Source organism: Callithrix jacchus, chromosome 10, assembly GCF_049354715.1.
Source record: "Callithrix jacchus isolate 240 chromosome 10, calJac240_pri, whole genome shotgun sequence".
In the NCBI taxonomy this organism is placed as follows: Eukaryota; Metazoa; Chordata; class Mammalia; order Primates; family Cebidae; genus Callithrix; species Callithrix jacchus.
This window is the reverse complement of record NC_133511.1, coordinates 65,490,394-65,505,040: the sequence shown is the minus strand read 5'-3', so window position 1 is coordinate 65,505,040 and position 14,647 is coordinate 65,490,394. Positions and strand designations below refer to the sequence as shown.

The window sequence follows — 14,647 nt, the reverse complement described above, 5'->3', positions numbered from 1 at the left end:
GGGAGGCTGAGTGTCAGGTGTCAGGGAGGCTGAGCAGCCTCTGGGAGTCCTGGCTGTGCCTCTAGAGCCCCTGAGAACCCCGCCCTTGGCACTCAGGCCCCTCCTCCCAGCTGCCCCAGTCGCGCAGCTGCCCCCTTGTGACCATCGTGGGAGGAGGCCCTGCACAGGAGAGTGCCTTGGAAGGGTCGTTTCTGGGAGTGTCTCATCACAATACTTAACTGCTAATGGAAATGACTTGTAATAAAGCTGATTCCCCAAACTCTAATACAATTAAAAATGCTATTATCTCTGAGTTCCACGGTTGCTTTGGCAGTAGCCATCACACTCAGCAGCATCACTGCACGGTTGGCGTCTGTGGGACTTCTCCTGCCTTGCATCAAGCCACAGCAATAGTACTGACACCCAACAATGTAACCACCATCACTCCTTAAATCTGACTAAGAAGGATGAATCCCACCCTAGAGGCCCAGAGACAGACCACCGCCCTCCTCTGAGAAAACAGTCTTGGGTTCTCTGTCCTCATGGGACTGTGGCTTGTGATGGCAGTGGCGGGAATAAAGGATACAATAGCGCCTTTCATTCACTCTATGAGTCTGGCCTACGTGCTGGGACCTGAGAGGAGGTGGAACCCCACCTTGTAGAGGTGTGACGGCTGGCCTCTTGGGGGTACCTGACCTCTGTGTTCTGCAGTCCAAAGGGCAGACAGTTGGCCCTGGGTTAAGAGCCTCACTTGAGGCATGGTCCTCAGTCAAATCCTGGCTCTGCTACCTCCTGGGGATCTTTCCACATCCTCTCCAGGGACCTTCCCAGAGCTGTGAAATAGGGATAGCAAGTACCTACCTGTAAGGGGCTTGGGGAAGATCAATAAGGAAATGCGAGTGAATTGCTTTATAAAAAGCTGGTCAGAAGCAAATGCTTACTAAATCTCAGTGGTATCATTTAAAAAAGTGGGCATGGTATCAAGGGAACAGGATTATTGTGAGGAGTGAAATGATTGTGAAATGATGGTTACTGCTGTTATGGTGAATGCAGTGCCTGGCACACGCAGGAGGCTCTCAGAGAGTGTGTCTTCCTTAAGCTGCTGCTGGAGGGACAGAGGCTGGACACCAGGAAGAACCTTCAAGCTAGAGCCAGTGCATGGAGAGAAGTCTGGATTCACCAGGAGAGGTAATGAAATAGACACAGCAGATGGCAGGTAGAGGCTGATGGAGCCTTGGTAGGAGGCAGAAGCCCAAGACCCAGCCCAGCCAGTAGCTTGCCATGGGGCTGTGTGGCACCCAGTGCTCCTCTCTGGGGCTCAGGTTGGGTCCCTGACAGATCCCTTCTCTGTGCAGGTCCTAGCATGGGGGCTGCTGCCACTGAGGCAGGGGAGTCAGGTGAGGACACAGGGCAGTGCGGGGTACTTGGGGCAGCTAGGGAGGTGCGAGCTGTAGCCAGAGTGTCTCCCAGAGGGTGGTGGGCAGGGCAGGAAGGGGGGCATCTCAGGGAAAGGGCCTCCTGTTTACTATAAAGCCCCAAGAACCCTTCAGCCTGCTCCCTCACCTCCTGGGTACCTCAATTTCTCCTGAACGCTTACCTGGGAGAGATTTCTGGGAAACGGGAGATTTGGGCAGACTGGGGAAGAGAAGGAAGGTCCCCACATGGGCATCAAATCCACCTCCAGCACCAGCCTGCTATGACCAGCTCCCTCTCACCCTGTCCTGAGCACCTCTGTCGTCCCCTCCTCAGGACTCAGGGGAACCAGAGACTCTCAAAATAAAGTTCATGATTAAAACATACTATAAAATTGTGGTCTTTAGAATGCTGTGATACTGATATAAGACCAGCTAGATAAATGAAAATAGGTAAAAAGTTCAGAAATAGATCCAAATACATAAAGAAAATTTAGTATATGGTAAAAGTGGCATCTCAAATGAGTGAAGGACAGATTCTCAGTGGAGAGAGTTGGGAACACTGACAAGCCATCTAAAAAGAACAGGGTAAGATCACATATACCCCAAAATAGCTTCCAAAAAGAGAAAAAATTAAATGTTAAAAAAGTGGAAATATGTAATTACCAAGTGACACCGTAGAGAAATTTTCATAATCTTAGAGTGGGAAAGACCTTTCTGAGTCTGACATAAAACCAAGGAGCATCAAGAGATGACAGATTCAAGTGCACAAGAATTAAAAAAAAATCCCTACGGTAAAAACACAGTGAACAAAGTCAAAGGATGAGCGACAAACTGGGAAAATTATTTGCAGTTTTTTAGCCAAAGGGCTAATTTCCCACATTGCTGAAGAGTTCCTACAAATGAATCGGCAAACAGCAATGGCAAAGACGGCAAACGTTACGAAGAGACGGTTTTATAGAAAAGAAAACACAAGTGACGCAAGCATGTGAAAAATGTCGAATCTAACTCACCCGAAGGGAAATGCAAAGGAAAACTACAGCAAGGGACCATTTCTCACCCATCGGGCTGGCAAAAGCCACTAAGTCAGCTGATGCTTGTTTTATGGGCAAGGGTGTTTTCATAGAACAACTATCCATTGCTAAGAGAGCATGAATCAGTGGCACTTGGCAAGAAGGCCATTTGGCAAAATCAGAGTGATGAAAGTACACATTCTTCACCCAGAAATTCCTCTCCCAGGTCACCGCCACATTGTCCTGGCAAAAGACAGAAGGCAACTGGATGTCGATCCGGTCTATCAACAGGGAACTGGCTGGATGCCTAGGGAATCAGGGAATATCCAGACCAGGGAGCAGGAGCCAGGGATGGATACCAACAGGGATGCTTTTAACACAGCGAAGAAGAAGGAGCTCCAAGAATTGTGTTAAGGTGCGGAACAGAGGGTGGAGTAGGCGACTATTTGTGATTAAAGAAAAAAGGAAAAGGCAATGCATATATACATGTGCTTGTGCTTAAAATACACCTGGAAAGGTAGTAAGGAGACTTTCTTTGTATACTTTTTTTGGCTTTTGTATTTTGAATCATGTCAATGTATTACATGGTCAAAAATTAATTTAAGAAAAACAAAAAAAGAATAAAGATTCCTTAGAATTTTAGAATCAAATGACAGAATCTTAGAAATAGAAGAGAATTTCCAGGCCCTGCAGGAATGCTCTGAGCTCTGGGGAACTCCCTCCTTCCTGGTGGAGCGGGTCCGGCTCTGGGTCAGCTCCACCTGGAAGGACCTTGCTTGTGCTGTGATTTCACAGAGGGGGCAGAGGGCAGAGGAAGGCACACCAGGAGCTGGCACCAGCATGGACGATGGGATCTGCCTCCTTGCATTGATCTGCCACCTCTGGCTGGCTCAGCAGCTCTGTAGACCTCTCCACTAGGATCAAGCAGGTGTGACCTTACCTGCTGAGAGCCAGACATGGCCCCAGGAGGTGACCACAGCATGTGCCAGCCCCACCTGGGATGCCAGCTGGTGCAGTCCTTTCAAATGCCAGCTTCACAGCCAGGAGAAGAAAGTCCCTCACAGAGGGGATGGTGGAAACCCAGAGGAGACCTGTGAGTAGAGCGAGGAACAGGAGGAAGGTGGGGGGCCAGGGGCTGCTCATGGCTCCTACCACTCTAAGACTTCAGTCTCGGGGGTCTGACTCCCAAGCTCCAGACCTGTGTAATGAACAGGTCTCGCTGCCTCCCTGGATGCTCACAGGCACCCCTACTCCACACAGCCCAACCCAGGCTCATGCCGTCCCCTCTTCCTTTCCTGTCCCACATCCTTCTAGCTAGGAGTGAGCCCCTCCCGTAGGAGTTGCTCTGGACCCATCTCATGGGCTCATGGTTGTTTCTGAACATTTCTGCCTTTTCCTAAATGGCAGGTCCATGGGGAGCCAGGCTCTGGGGAAAGGGAGATGACCCAGATGTTCCTGAGAGGGAAGGGCTCTGCCTTGGTCAGCTGTGTGCCACTCTGTGCCCACCAGGGCCTCAAGAAGGCCAGGCATCAGAAACACACTTCAGCACTGTGCCTGCCACAGATGTAAGCCAGAGAGTTAAGGCTCTGGAATGGGCGAATAGACCCTGTCTGCTCTGGGCCCAACCCTCAGCGGGGCACTGGGAACAGGGAGATGGAGGTTAACTCTGGCTTACAAGGAGCACCTCAACTGGGTGGGTTGAGGCAGGGAGCCAGATGAATACTGAAAACACAGCGGTTCAGACATGTAGCAGGGGAGGCTTCAGGGCCACGGAAGCCCAGAGAGAGAAGCCTGTGTATGTAGGGGAGATACTGAAGAAGGAGTCCGAGAGAGAAACGGAAGGCAGGACCAAAGTGCTAAACAGGGAAAGGAGGCAGAGATGCTAGGAGAGAGTGAGATGTCTCATGCAGCAGAAGCTGAGGGTGACTGTCCCATGATGGGCTGGGAGATCAGTAGGGACCAGATCATGCCAGGTAGGGAAGTTTGGGTCATCCTGGAAGCAGTGGGAATGGTGGAAAGGCTTTAAGTTGGGGAATGCCATCGCCAGATCAGGGTTTTCAAAACAGCCCACCAAAGAAGGAAGAGGCATGTGAGACCCAAGGCAGGCCCACAGAGGGTGGGTGCCACAGTATGAGCTGTGAGCTCTGCTGGTTAATCACGTGGCTACGGAGCCAGGGCCCTGGATCTTCCATTTTTAAACTGGGAGAGCTTGGGCAAGTGACTTAACCTCCTTGTACCTCAGTTTCCCCAACTGCAAAATGGAATGGTAACAGTACCTACGTCACGAGGTTGCTGTGAGGGTGAGATGAGTGAATAAAGGTGAGGCTGTGAGAAAAGTGCTTGGTGCAGTGAGTGCTCAGCGATAACTATGAGAACAGTTCTAACGGCCATGCAGGGGAAGGACATGGTGGCCAGGTCCTTCCTCTGCTGCTGCCGCCTCCAGCTTCCCCTGCCCTCTCCCAGCTCCGGCCGAGGTGGCCCTTACCTTATGCAGCCAGTGAAGGTTCATCTGCTGCCCCACAGCAATGTGACATAGTGCCAGGACCTGAGGAGGGGCCCACAGGGTCCATGTCAGGCCCATGTAGATGGGAAGGCTTTGCCAGTTTCTCAGACACCCTGTTCCCCACTGCTGCTCTGGGCCTGACCCTGGGCAGAGGCAGCAAACCCACTCCAGGCGATGGGAATGCCCAGCCCAGACTAGCCAGCCTGAGCCTGGCCTCCTCCCAGCTGATTCCAGGCCTCTAGGCTCCTCCTCTGTGAAATTCCTCATCAAGAGGTCACTGGGTGCTGCTGCACTTGGACTACCCAACTTAATTCATCAAACATTTTGGGAGTTCTAGTCCCTGGGATTCTGAAACAGACTTTGGCCTGTCCTCAAGGAGTCCCCAGTCCAGCCTGGGGGATCCATCTGCATCTCAGTGAGTAGGATATTGGGAACAAGAACCCAAAGCAGAGGCTCCTGGAAGAGGAAGGCTGCAGTGAGCCCTCACAGCCAGGACAGCTCTCACCAGGTCCGGGGAAAACATTCCAGGAGAGACTGGCAAAAGCAAGAGGACCTCCTATCTTGGGGGACCCAGGGTTCAGAGGTGCAGCAGCCCTAGAGGCCCTGGGCAAAATATGAATTAATTACCATAGGGAGCCAACTCAACTTCCTACTAGTGGCACAAAATAGCTCCTAGTCATTCACTCTTATAAATTAACATAAAAATGAAAATTTCATACATATCTTTCCATATTTTTAATTACTTCCTTAGGATCGATTCTTACAAATACAATATTCCTACAAATACAGCTTCCCCCTTTATACCAGGGTGGGCCCCTCCATCAGCCCGGCACAGGCCAAGTCTCCCTTCCCCTGGGAGCAGGGCCTCTGCCCCTTGAAACAGCCCCACATACCAGGAGGCCAGCAATGTATGCAAAAGCAGCGGCTGTGGTCACAAGGATGGGCATGGGCCAGTCACTCCAGTAGCCCATGCGGTTATAGAGGTACCTGCCAGGAGGAGAGGGGGCAGAGGTCAGACCTCCACCAGGCTACTGCCTGGCCTAGGAACCAGGATGTTCTCAACCCTCACACAGACCACAGGCTGGGCTCAGCGACCAGGCCCTGCCCACCCAACAACAAGGCTACATGGTAGAGCGTTTGCCTGATGCTCTACCATGCCTGCTCATGGCAGCCGCCCAGGGACCAAGAAATGTAAAGGAGAAAATAATGCCCCATAATTCTATCTCCCAGAAGTAATCATGACCAAGACTGTGCTGGAGGTTCCTCCTGTGGGTTCTCCCGCCCCCATGTCTATATGTTTGTATAAACAGCAAAGCCAGGACCCCATTGCACAAAGCAACACAGGAACACGGGCTTTGGAGTGAGGAACATGCACATAGGCTGGATTCAAATCTCCTCTCTTCTCTGCTTCTTACTGTCTTGTAGGACCTTGTGGAGGTGACAGCCTTCACTGATTTTAACATGCCATCAATTCTGACTGCCATCTCAACTTCAATGTTAAAATGTGAAAAGTGGGGGTCTTAGAATTGATCAAATGTCATACTTGACCTCTCTGAGCCTTAGTTTCCTCACCTATAGGATGGAGACAAGAAGAAAGTGCCTTTCAGGAGGCCTCATGAGGATGGAGCAAGGTGAGATGCATGGTGAGTGTTCAGTACACTCTCCTTGTTTTCATTTGTTTGTTTGAGACAGGGCCTCTGTCACCAAGGCTGGAGTGCAGGAATGCGAACACGGCTCACTGAAGCTTTGACCTCCTCGGCTCAAGCGATCCTTCTACCTCAGCTGGGACCATCGCTACCCACCATCATATCTGGCTAATTTTTTGTATTTTTTGTTGAGGCAGGGTCTTGCCTTGTTGCCCAGGCTGATCTCAAACGCCTGAGCTCAAGTGATCCTCCCACCTCAGCCTTCCAAACTGCTGGGATTATAGGCGTGAGCCACCATGCCTGGCCAACTCTTCTCAACACAAGCATTTACTTATGCCAATAAAAATCCTGAGAAAATGTGATTTTTAAAACAGCCACATGGCTTTCCACTGAATTAATGTGCCATATGTAGCTAACTTCCTACTAGTCATATGAAATAGTTTCTAATTATTCACTATTTTAAATTAACATAAAAATGAAATTTTTATACATATCTTTCTGTATTTTTGATTACTCCCTTAGGATAGATTCCTACAAAGATAATTGTAGGGTCAAAGAGAATGAACGTTTTTTGTTTTTGTTTTGTTTTTTTTTTGAGACAAGGACTCACTATGTTGCCCAGGCTGAACTTGAATTCTTGGACTCAAGCAATCCTCCCGCCTCAGCCTCCCCAGTACCTGGGACTATAGGCACATACCACTGTACTCGGTGGGAATAAACTTTTAAAGGGGCCTGATAGATACTGCTTAGATGCTCTCCAGAAGGAATGAACTACTCACATCCTCTCTATGAAGGGCGAAACTGAGGCATAAAAGAGCAGCAACTTGTTTAAGGTTATTAGAGAATCCAAGACAGTTCCAGGCAGCTCCAGCCTGCTATCATCTGGGACCTTGCCAGGGAGCTGGGAAGGGATACCAGGAGGACCCCATGGGGTATTCACCCTCCCTGGCCCTCACCCTCAGAGTGAGGGGAAAATCTACTGCCTGGCAGATGACTGAATGCACACACCTTACCGTACAGTTGGGAAACTGAGGCCTGAAGAGGGGCAAGACTTGCTCCTGATAACTATTCCCAAAAGACATTCTGCTCCCACTTGTCTCTCAAGTGTGACCACTTTTGTCAGGGAGCCCTTCAGGACAGCAACTGCCCAGAGGGCCCTCCCTGACCCTCCTCATCCAGTGCTGATTCCTGGCTGTCGCTCACATCCTCTTACTGTATGAGTTATTCCCAGAGATTTTTTTTAGATGGGTTCTGTGTTGCCCAGGCGGCAGTGGTATCCCAGCTAGAGATGTTGTTTCCCAGGAAGCAGCCCTCGTTTAGGTAGAGCTCTGAGTTCTCTTGTGTCCATCAACTTGGTTCATCCTCAGAAAGACCTGATGTTACCCCATTTTACTCTGAAAGGGGTAAAATGTGATCTTGGCAGAGTTACCCCATTTTACTCTGAAAGGGGTAAAATGGGATCTTGGCTCACTGCACTGCAACCTCCACCTCCCAGGCTCAAGCAATCCTCCCACCTTATCCTCCCAAGTAGCTGGGACCACAGGCATATGCCACCACATCTGGCTAATTTTTTGTAGAGATGGGGTTTTGCCATGTTGCCCAGGCTGGTCTTGAACACCTGGACACACATGATCTGCTTACCTCGGCCTCCCAAAGTGCTGGGATTACAGGCATGAGTCATTGTGCCCAGTCCCCAGAGACTCTTGAGACCATCAGGACTGGGACCAGGCACCCTGAACCCCAGCACTGACTCCAAGAAACTGAGGTGACAAGCTGAAGGAGCTGCAGGTCTCCAGGCATCCCCCTTGCCATCTCCCTGACAGGGCAGGAACTCATCCTCTGCTTGAATCTCCCAGTGACAGGGAGCTCACTCTCTGGGTAGAGTGGGTGGCTCCATGGACATGATACAGTCAGGTAGGCTGAAGTCCCTGTCCCAGATCTGTCTGCTTCTTGCTGTGTGACTTTGGAAAGGCTACTTAACCTCTCTGAGCCTTGGTCTCTTCAGTCTGTCCTCAATTCATATTTTTGGCACTAAACTGGTTGTGTGACCATGGATGAGTCTTGCCCTTCTCTGGGCCTCCATTTCCCCATCTGTATATGATGGGGGTAGACTTGATGATCTTCTACGCAGCAGACCCCCAGTTCAGAGGAACTGCCCGGGTCTGCAGTTGTGGGCCAGTAGGGAACATTCACATTTACTGACGATAGTGTCCATGCTTTGGACATCTGCAAAGATGAATATTTGATTTATGGCATTTAATAAAGGCCAGAGGTCACCTCCGGGACTTGGCCAGGGCTCCAGCTCATCTTGCTTCACGGCTGCAGGGCAGGGGTGGGACTGCAGCATGTTCTTGATTGTGTTCATTAATAACAGAGGCATGGCTTGGTGCCATGCAGGGAAAAGCAGATACCCAGCTCCATGAATGGAGTCCCAGGATCATCATAGAATGCTAGATCATCATAGAATTCTGACAGCCTGTCAGAAGCCCAGAGTCCTGCAAATCCCAAATGCTAACATCATGCTGCCTCCCGGCTAGAGATGTGGTCTCCCAGGAAGCAGCCCTCATGTTTAGGTAGAGCTTTGAGCCCTCTCATGTCTATCATCTCAGTTCATCCTCAGAAAGACCTGATGAGGCCAGAGTTACCCCATTTTACAGAAGGAGAGGCTCAGAGAGCACTGGAGACTTGCTCATGGTCATGCTGACCTGAACATCTGATCAAAAGGAAGGAACAGCAATGGATGGGGAGGAGCCAGTTCCAAGCCCCAACTCAGCCCCCCACTGGCTGTGTAACCTGGGCCTGTTTCCTTATTTGTCATTGAAACCCTGGGTCCTTCCCCTCTTCCCATGGCCTTCCACTGCTTAACAAAAGGCAGGCAATGGAACGTGAAGAGGAAGAAACCCCCCTGTACCCAGGTAAGTGGCTCAGACGGCCCTGCCTTTGGATCTGAGGTACTCACAAAGGACCCTGAGCTGTCCCCAGACTCATCTGCCAGCCCTGCCCAGGGCCTAGCTAAGGGAGTTAGGAGGCCTAGGATCCGGGGCTACCCCTCTGCAGAGACCTTGGTCTCTCTGAACCGTGGATTTCTTATCCGCAAAGTGGGTAACCGGAGGCCCCAGCCCAGGCTGAGCCCTGGCTCAGCCTTAAGTTCTTATTTTCCATGGTTGCAGCAGCTCAGGGAAGGAGCACCCTGTGTCTCTCCAGGGGGTTTTGGCTTCTCTAAGCCTTTGTTCTTTGAGGCTCCCCTCCACCTCTTCAGGGGGCCAGGAATGCAGGCTGAATCATCAATGCAAGCACCAAGGGGGCTCCAAGACCAGCAGCTAAAGTTCCCCAGGTTTCCATCCTAGCCATTCTTTAAGGTCTAGTTCCTATGCCTCCTCCTCCAGGAAGCCTTCCCTAAGTCCCCAGTGGGACTCCCCTCAGGGCAGGAGAGACTCCCCTCTCATTGTTTCCTTTCCTTTCTTGCCAGCCTGTGATACAATCCTTACCCACACCCCGGGCACTTCCCCTTACAGTCCCACACCAGCCTCCTCACCAAAGCCCTGGAGGTGGGCAGAACAGAGGCTCCCAGGGAGTAGGCCCTGGCCAGGACCACAGCTGGTGGCAGAGCTCAGAGGGCCAACCTGGGAGAGAGGCTCTAACCCCAGCCCCCAGGTCCCAGCTATGGTACTGGATACCCAGCTCCGGGCCCCTTCCTCCCCTGCCCCCTGCCCCCACTCACCAGTTGAATTCATCGTAGTCATTGTGGACTTCCCACCAGAAGTAGAGCCAGGTGAGCGTGAGGCCAAAGGTGAAGGTGAGGAGCAGGAACCAAAGGCGCTCCCACTGGAAAAGCAGAGGAGGAGGGGGTTAAGTGGGTCAGGTAGGGGCTAGCCTCTGAGGCTGCCTCCCACCAGAATGTGTCCCCCTCCCTCCCACCTTTTTTTTCTTTTTTTTGAGACGGAGTCTTACTCTGTTGCCCAGGCTGGAGTGCAGTGGCACCATCTTGGATCACTGCAACCTCTGCCTCCTGGTCCAAGCAATTATGTCTCAGCCTCCTGAGTAGCTGGGATTTCAGGCACGTGCCACCACGCCCAGCTAATTTTTTGTGTTTTCAGTAAAGACGGGGTGTCACTGTGTTAGCCAGGATGGTCTCGATCTCCTGACCCTGTGATCTGCCTGCCTCGGCCTCCCAAAGTGCTGGGATCACAGGCATGAGCTACCACACCAGGCCTCTTCTCCCTCCCACTTTGCAGCCAAACCTGCCAGGCAGGAAATCCTGCCCTCTTTACCCTGGGAGAAACTGAGGTTCAGAGAGGGAAGTGACCTGTCCACCATCACCAAGCCCAAAGTCACAGAACAGTGGAGGGCCAGGCCAGGGCAGGGCTGTGCTCTTTTAGCTGCAGTTTTTCCACTGTGTACTGCTCTCTGCATTCTGAGATGGCCCCTTGGTGCTGGCACTGTGATCGTGATCGGCAGTCTGTAAAGTCACATTCCTCACACATGCCTACAAAACAGGCATTGTTCTTCTCCACCTTTACCCCATGCTTCAAAGAAAAACATTGAAGGCCAGAGAAGCCAAGTCACTTGTGCAGGTCACACAGCAAGTTAGCAGAGGATTAAGGACCAGCGCCCTGGTTTCTGGACTAGAAAAACGGCAGAAGTGCTGTGTTCTGCTGCCTCCATTGAGCCAGATACCCGTCTCCAGCCAGGTGGAAGTGGGGTGGCGGGAGACACTGACACCACCACTGCTGTTTCCTGAGGGGCCAGCTCAGCCTCTGCAGGTGCTTCCTCCTGGCTCCGGTTTCTCCTTGCTTTCATCTGTCCCCTTATCTTGGAAGCACAACAAGCTTGGAATATCCTGCATCCTGGGAAACTGCTGAGATCATCAGAACAAGTCAACAGCCCTTGAGGGGAGGTCAGTGTGAGGAAGAACCCAGACTACCTTCCCCTTGAGGGTGTGAAGTCAGGGAAGCAACCCTACCTCTAGGCTCCCTGCTATGTTTCTGAACCACCCCAGTTTAACCTCTTCATGGCTCCTTACTGATAGCCAAGCAGGGAAGTCTTCTGGGTATGGCACCCTGACCTCTCCAGCTTCCACCCTCACAACCAGTTCCTTCAACCTGGAAGGGCCACTGCCTCAGGGCTTATCCTCTGAACATTCCCACTCATCCTTCAAGTCAGCTCAAATATCACTGCTTCTGGGAAGCCTTCCTGGATCCACCCTGCCACTGCCTCTGTGAAGCCTTCCTGGATCTACCCTGCCACCTCGAACTGGCCACAGTGCTCCCACAGCATCAGCATCCCTCTGTCTAAACTCGTGCTTTGCACACCACGACCTGCTGTGTGTCCCCCAGACAAGCGTGGGTTCCGCAAGAATGGGGACCCAACCGACTTCCACTCCACTAGTATTTTAGGACCACATGCAGGAATGGGCAGGAAGAGGGAAAGTCCTCTCACTGTGCAGAATCCCTTCGTCCCACACCATGGGGAGACACCATCAGTCTGCTGGAGAACCTCAGATCTCTGTTACCACTTACAAGCCCTGTAACCTTGGGCAAAGTACTCATCCTCTCTGTCACTTAGTTTGCACTAAGTGAAATGACGGCAACACTAGTACTTATGCCACGGGGTTGATGGAGAATTAAAAGAGATAATACAAGTCAGGTGGCTTGGCGAGCACTCAGCACACTATCAGCGTATCTGTGGCATCCTCTGCCTCTCCAGAACATAGGAAAGACCTTCACACCCTAATGGTCCATGACTCCATACCCACTAAGTGCCCACTCCGTGCCTTGTCTGGGCAAGAGGGGTGGTGCTTGGGTGACCCTTCTGCCCAGGTGGGTCACCCCAGGTGGGCCACTCATGCTTGGGTGAGCAGCTGCCACCACTCCTTGTCATGTGCAGAACCAGACCGCCTTGCTTAGCCCCACTTTGTACATAAACAGAGAAACAAAGGCGATGACACCCTGAGACCCAGTGTTTCTATGAGGTTTAGGTTTTGGGAGGTGGCTTCTCAGAGGGTAGGGCACTTGTGTCTGCCCCACCTGGACCCAGAATGGCACAAACTCCAGTTGCAGGCATGGCAAGACCCAGCTTCGGTCAGGAATAGAGAAACCCTGGTTAGGAGCAGGGCAGGCCATGTGCCCTTCTGGAGCAATGGAACCCTAGGAGCCACTACCCAGAGAATGGCTGGGACTATCTAGAACTGAGTCTAGGGACTCAGTCCTGCTTCCCATGGCAGGGCTGTGGGGCTGGCCCAGACTGCCATGTCTAAGCCAAGGCTTTCTGGCGCTGCGCACGACCATCTCCCCACCACCCTCCAGCCAGCACCCCAGGACTAGTCCTTCTCATAATCCCTCTTACCACCTCAAATTCTTATTTGCTCATAACAACCTTTATTTCCTGCAGAGTGCAGCCGGTGAGTCCCAGGCCAGCTTAAACATCCGAGTCTTCCAAAGGGTGAGCCATGTCTTTAGACTGACACCCATCTGGTCACATCATGCCCCAGCTCGAGAGTCCCATTGGCCCCAGCTTCTCAGTAGATGTCAGGGCCCACTCTGTCTGGCCCAGGCCAGCCTCTGTGCTTTATGTCCCATGTACAGAATTAAATATGGTTCCCCAAACAGACTCTCCAGACTCCAGGCCTTCACACAGCCAGAGCCTCCATCTAGAAAGCATCCTTTCTCTGCTTCATCAGGCAAACCCCTACTCCTTCCGAGTGCCCCTCCCCGAAGACTCCCCTGTTTCACTCCGCATTTCCTCAGAGCTCCATAACCCATGCAAGCATCTCACTTACAGCTCAGACCCCACAGTCCTAGAACTGTCTCTATACATGTCGGCCTCCCTGCTATACCTAAGTGCCCGAGATCTGGGCGGTCTCCATGCTCCAGGTGGCACAGGGACTTGAGAAAGATTTGACAACAAAATTATAGTTGAGGAAACACCCTTTCTCTTGCCCTGCACAAGTACATACACCCACCCACGAGAGATTTCCCTGGGGCTTAACACCCCATCCCCACAAACAAGTGCCTAGTCGCCTATAGCGCCCATGCTGGCAGTGCTAGATGGCTGTTTACAGAGACCACGCTGCCTCCTCAGGGGCAAGGCCTGTGTGCCTCTAACCAGCAGAGTAGGTTCTGAAGGGACCTGGGTGAGGGGTGAGTCTGGGTCTGGGATGAGTCTGGTCCCAGGCAAGTAGCCTGGAGGTAAGAAGGTAGAGAACTTGCAGTAGGTGCTAGGAAGACATCCTGTGGCCAGGGGGATGCAGGGCCCAGGGGCAATGCTGACAGGGGTTAGGAAAACAAAAGGGCCCAGGAGGGCCCATGGCAGCCAGGGTCCTATGCCCCAAAGGCTGTTGTCCTCACGTATCCAGATCCTTAAAGTGGGGCAGGGCAGGGCAAGAATGAGGGGCTACACCTCTCACCCCTGGGTATCAGCCAAAACTAGAGCTGGTGGTGGTGGGGGGTGAGGTGCCCAGGCATGGCAGGAATGTGGGCAGGACCTAAGCAACAAGGAGCTAGAAACCCCATGATCAGAACTAGGGCATGAGCTGCGGTTGGGACGACCTAGGATTAAAGTCCTGGGAGCTGGAGCTGGAGGCCACTGGGAGCCTGTAGATGGGGGCGAAGAGGCCCCAGCATAGAGAGAGGCAGTCAGTGGGGGTCACTCTAAGAACAATCAGAGGAAAACACTGAATGGCAAGGGCTGGGAGGAAGGGAAGGGGAAGGGGAGGAAGTGGCTGCAGGAAGTGGCCGTGGAGCAGCTCCACTGATAAAGAGGCTCCAGTGGCACTAATGGTCCTTGTCAGGGCACGTTACAGCAGAGAGAGGCCTGCCTGCTCCACCCATTAGCAGGCCAATCTGGCCCTGCTCCCAGAGATGCGGAGCAGTGATCGCTGCCCCAATGCCATGGCCACGGCCCTTCTTCATCTCTCATAGTCTGCACAGCACCATGGGTTGTTTATTTAGGGATATCTACCCCCATTGCACAGAGGCTCAGAGAAGGGCCCCCACATATGGCTGAGCAAGTCATGCATTGCCCCCTAAGAAGTGCCACTCACGTCATGGTGACCATCAAGGTGCATATTATGACGATTTGCTGGCACATGGTGGT

The 14,647-nt window shown here is 52.2% G+C and overlaps 1 protein-coding gene across 20 annotated transcripts in view; it reads right to left on the bottom strand.

The window, feature by feature from the left end:
- The window catches only part of GDPD5 (glycerophosphodiester phosphodiesterase domain containing 5), a 90,815-nt gene that overhangs the window by 16,500 nt on the left and 59,668 nt on the right, over positions 1 to 14,647 (bottom strand). For 17 of the 20 annotated variants that reach the window (XR_008475153.2, XR_004731235.3, XR_013523244.1 and 14 more), the window contains 3 exons: positions 10,275 to 10,378; positions 5,801 to 5,894; positions 4,890 to 4,949 (listed from right to left, as the gene is read on the bottom strand). Coding sequence is in view for 14 of the 20 variants with exons in the window: in XM_078340201.1 (XP_078196327.1) it covers positions 4,890 to 4,949; positions 5,801 to 5,894; positions 10,275 to 10,378 (258 nt within the window). In the remaining 6 variants the exon portion in view is untranslated. Of the gene's footprint in view, positions 1 to 3,344; positions 3,364 to 4,889; positions 4,950 to 5,800; positions 5,895 to 10,274; positions 10,379 to 14,647 lie in introns of those variants that run through there. The other 3 variants (XM_078340203.1, XM_078340204.1, XM_035265411.3) reach the window with 2 other exon arrangements.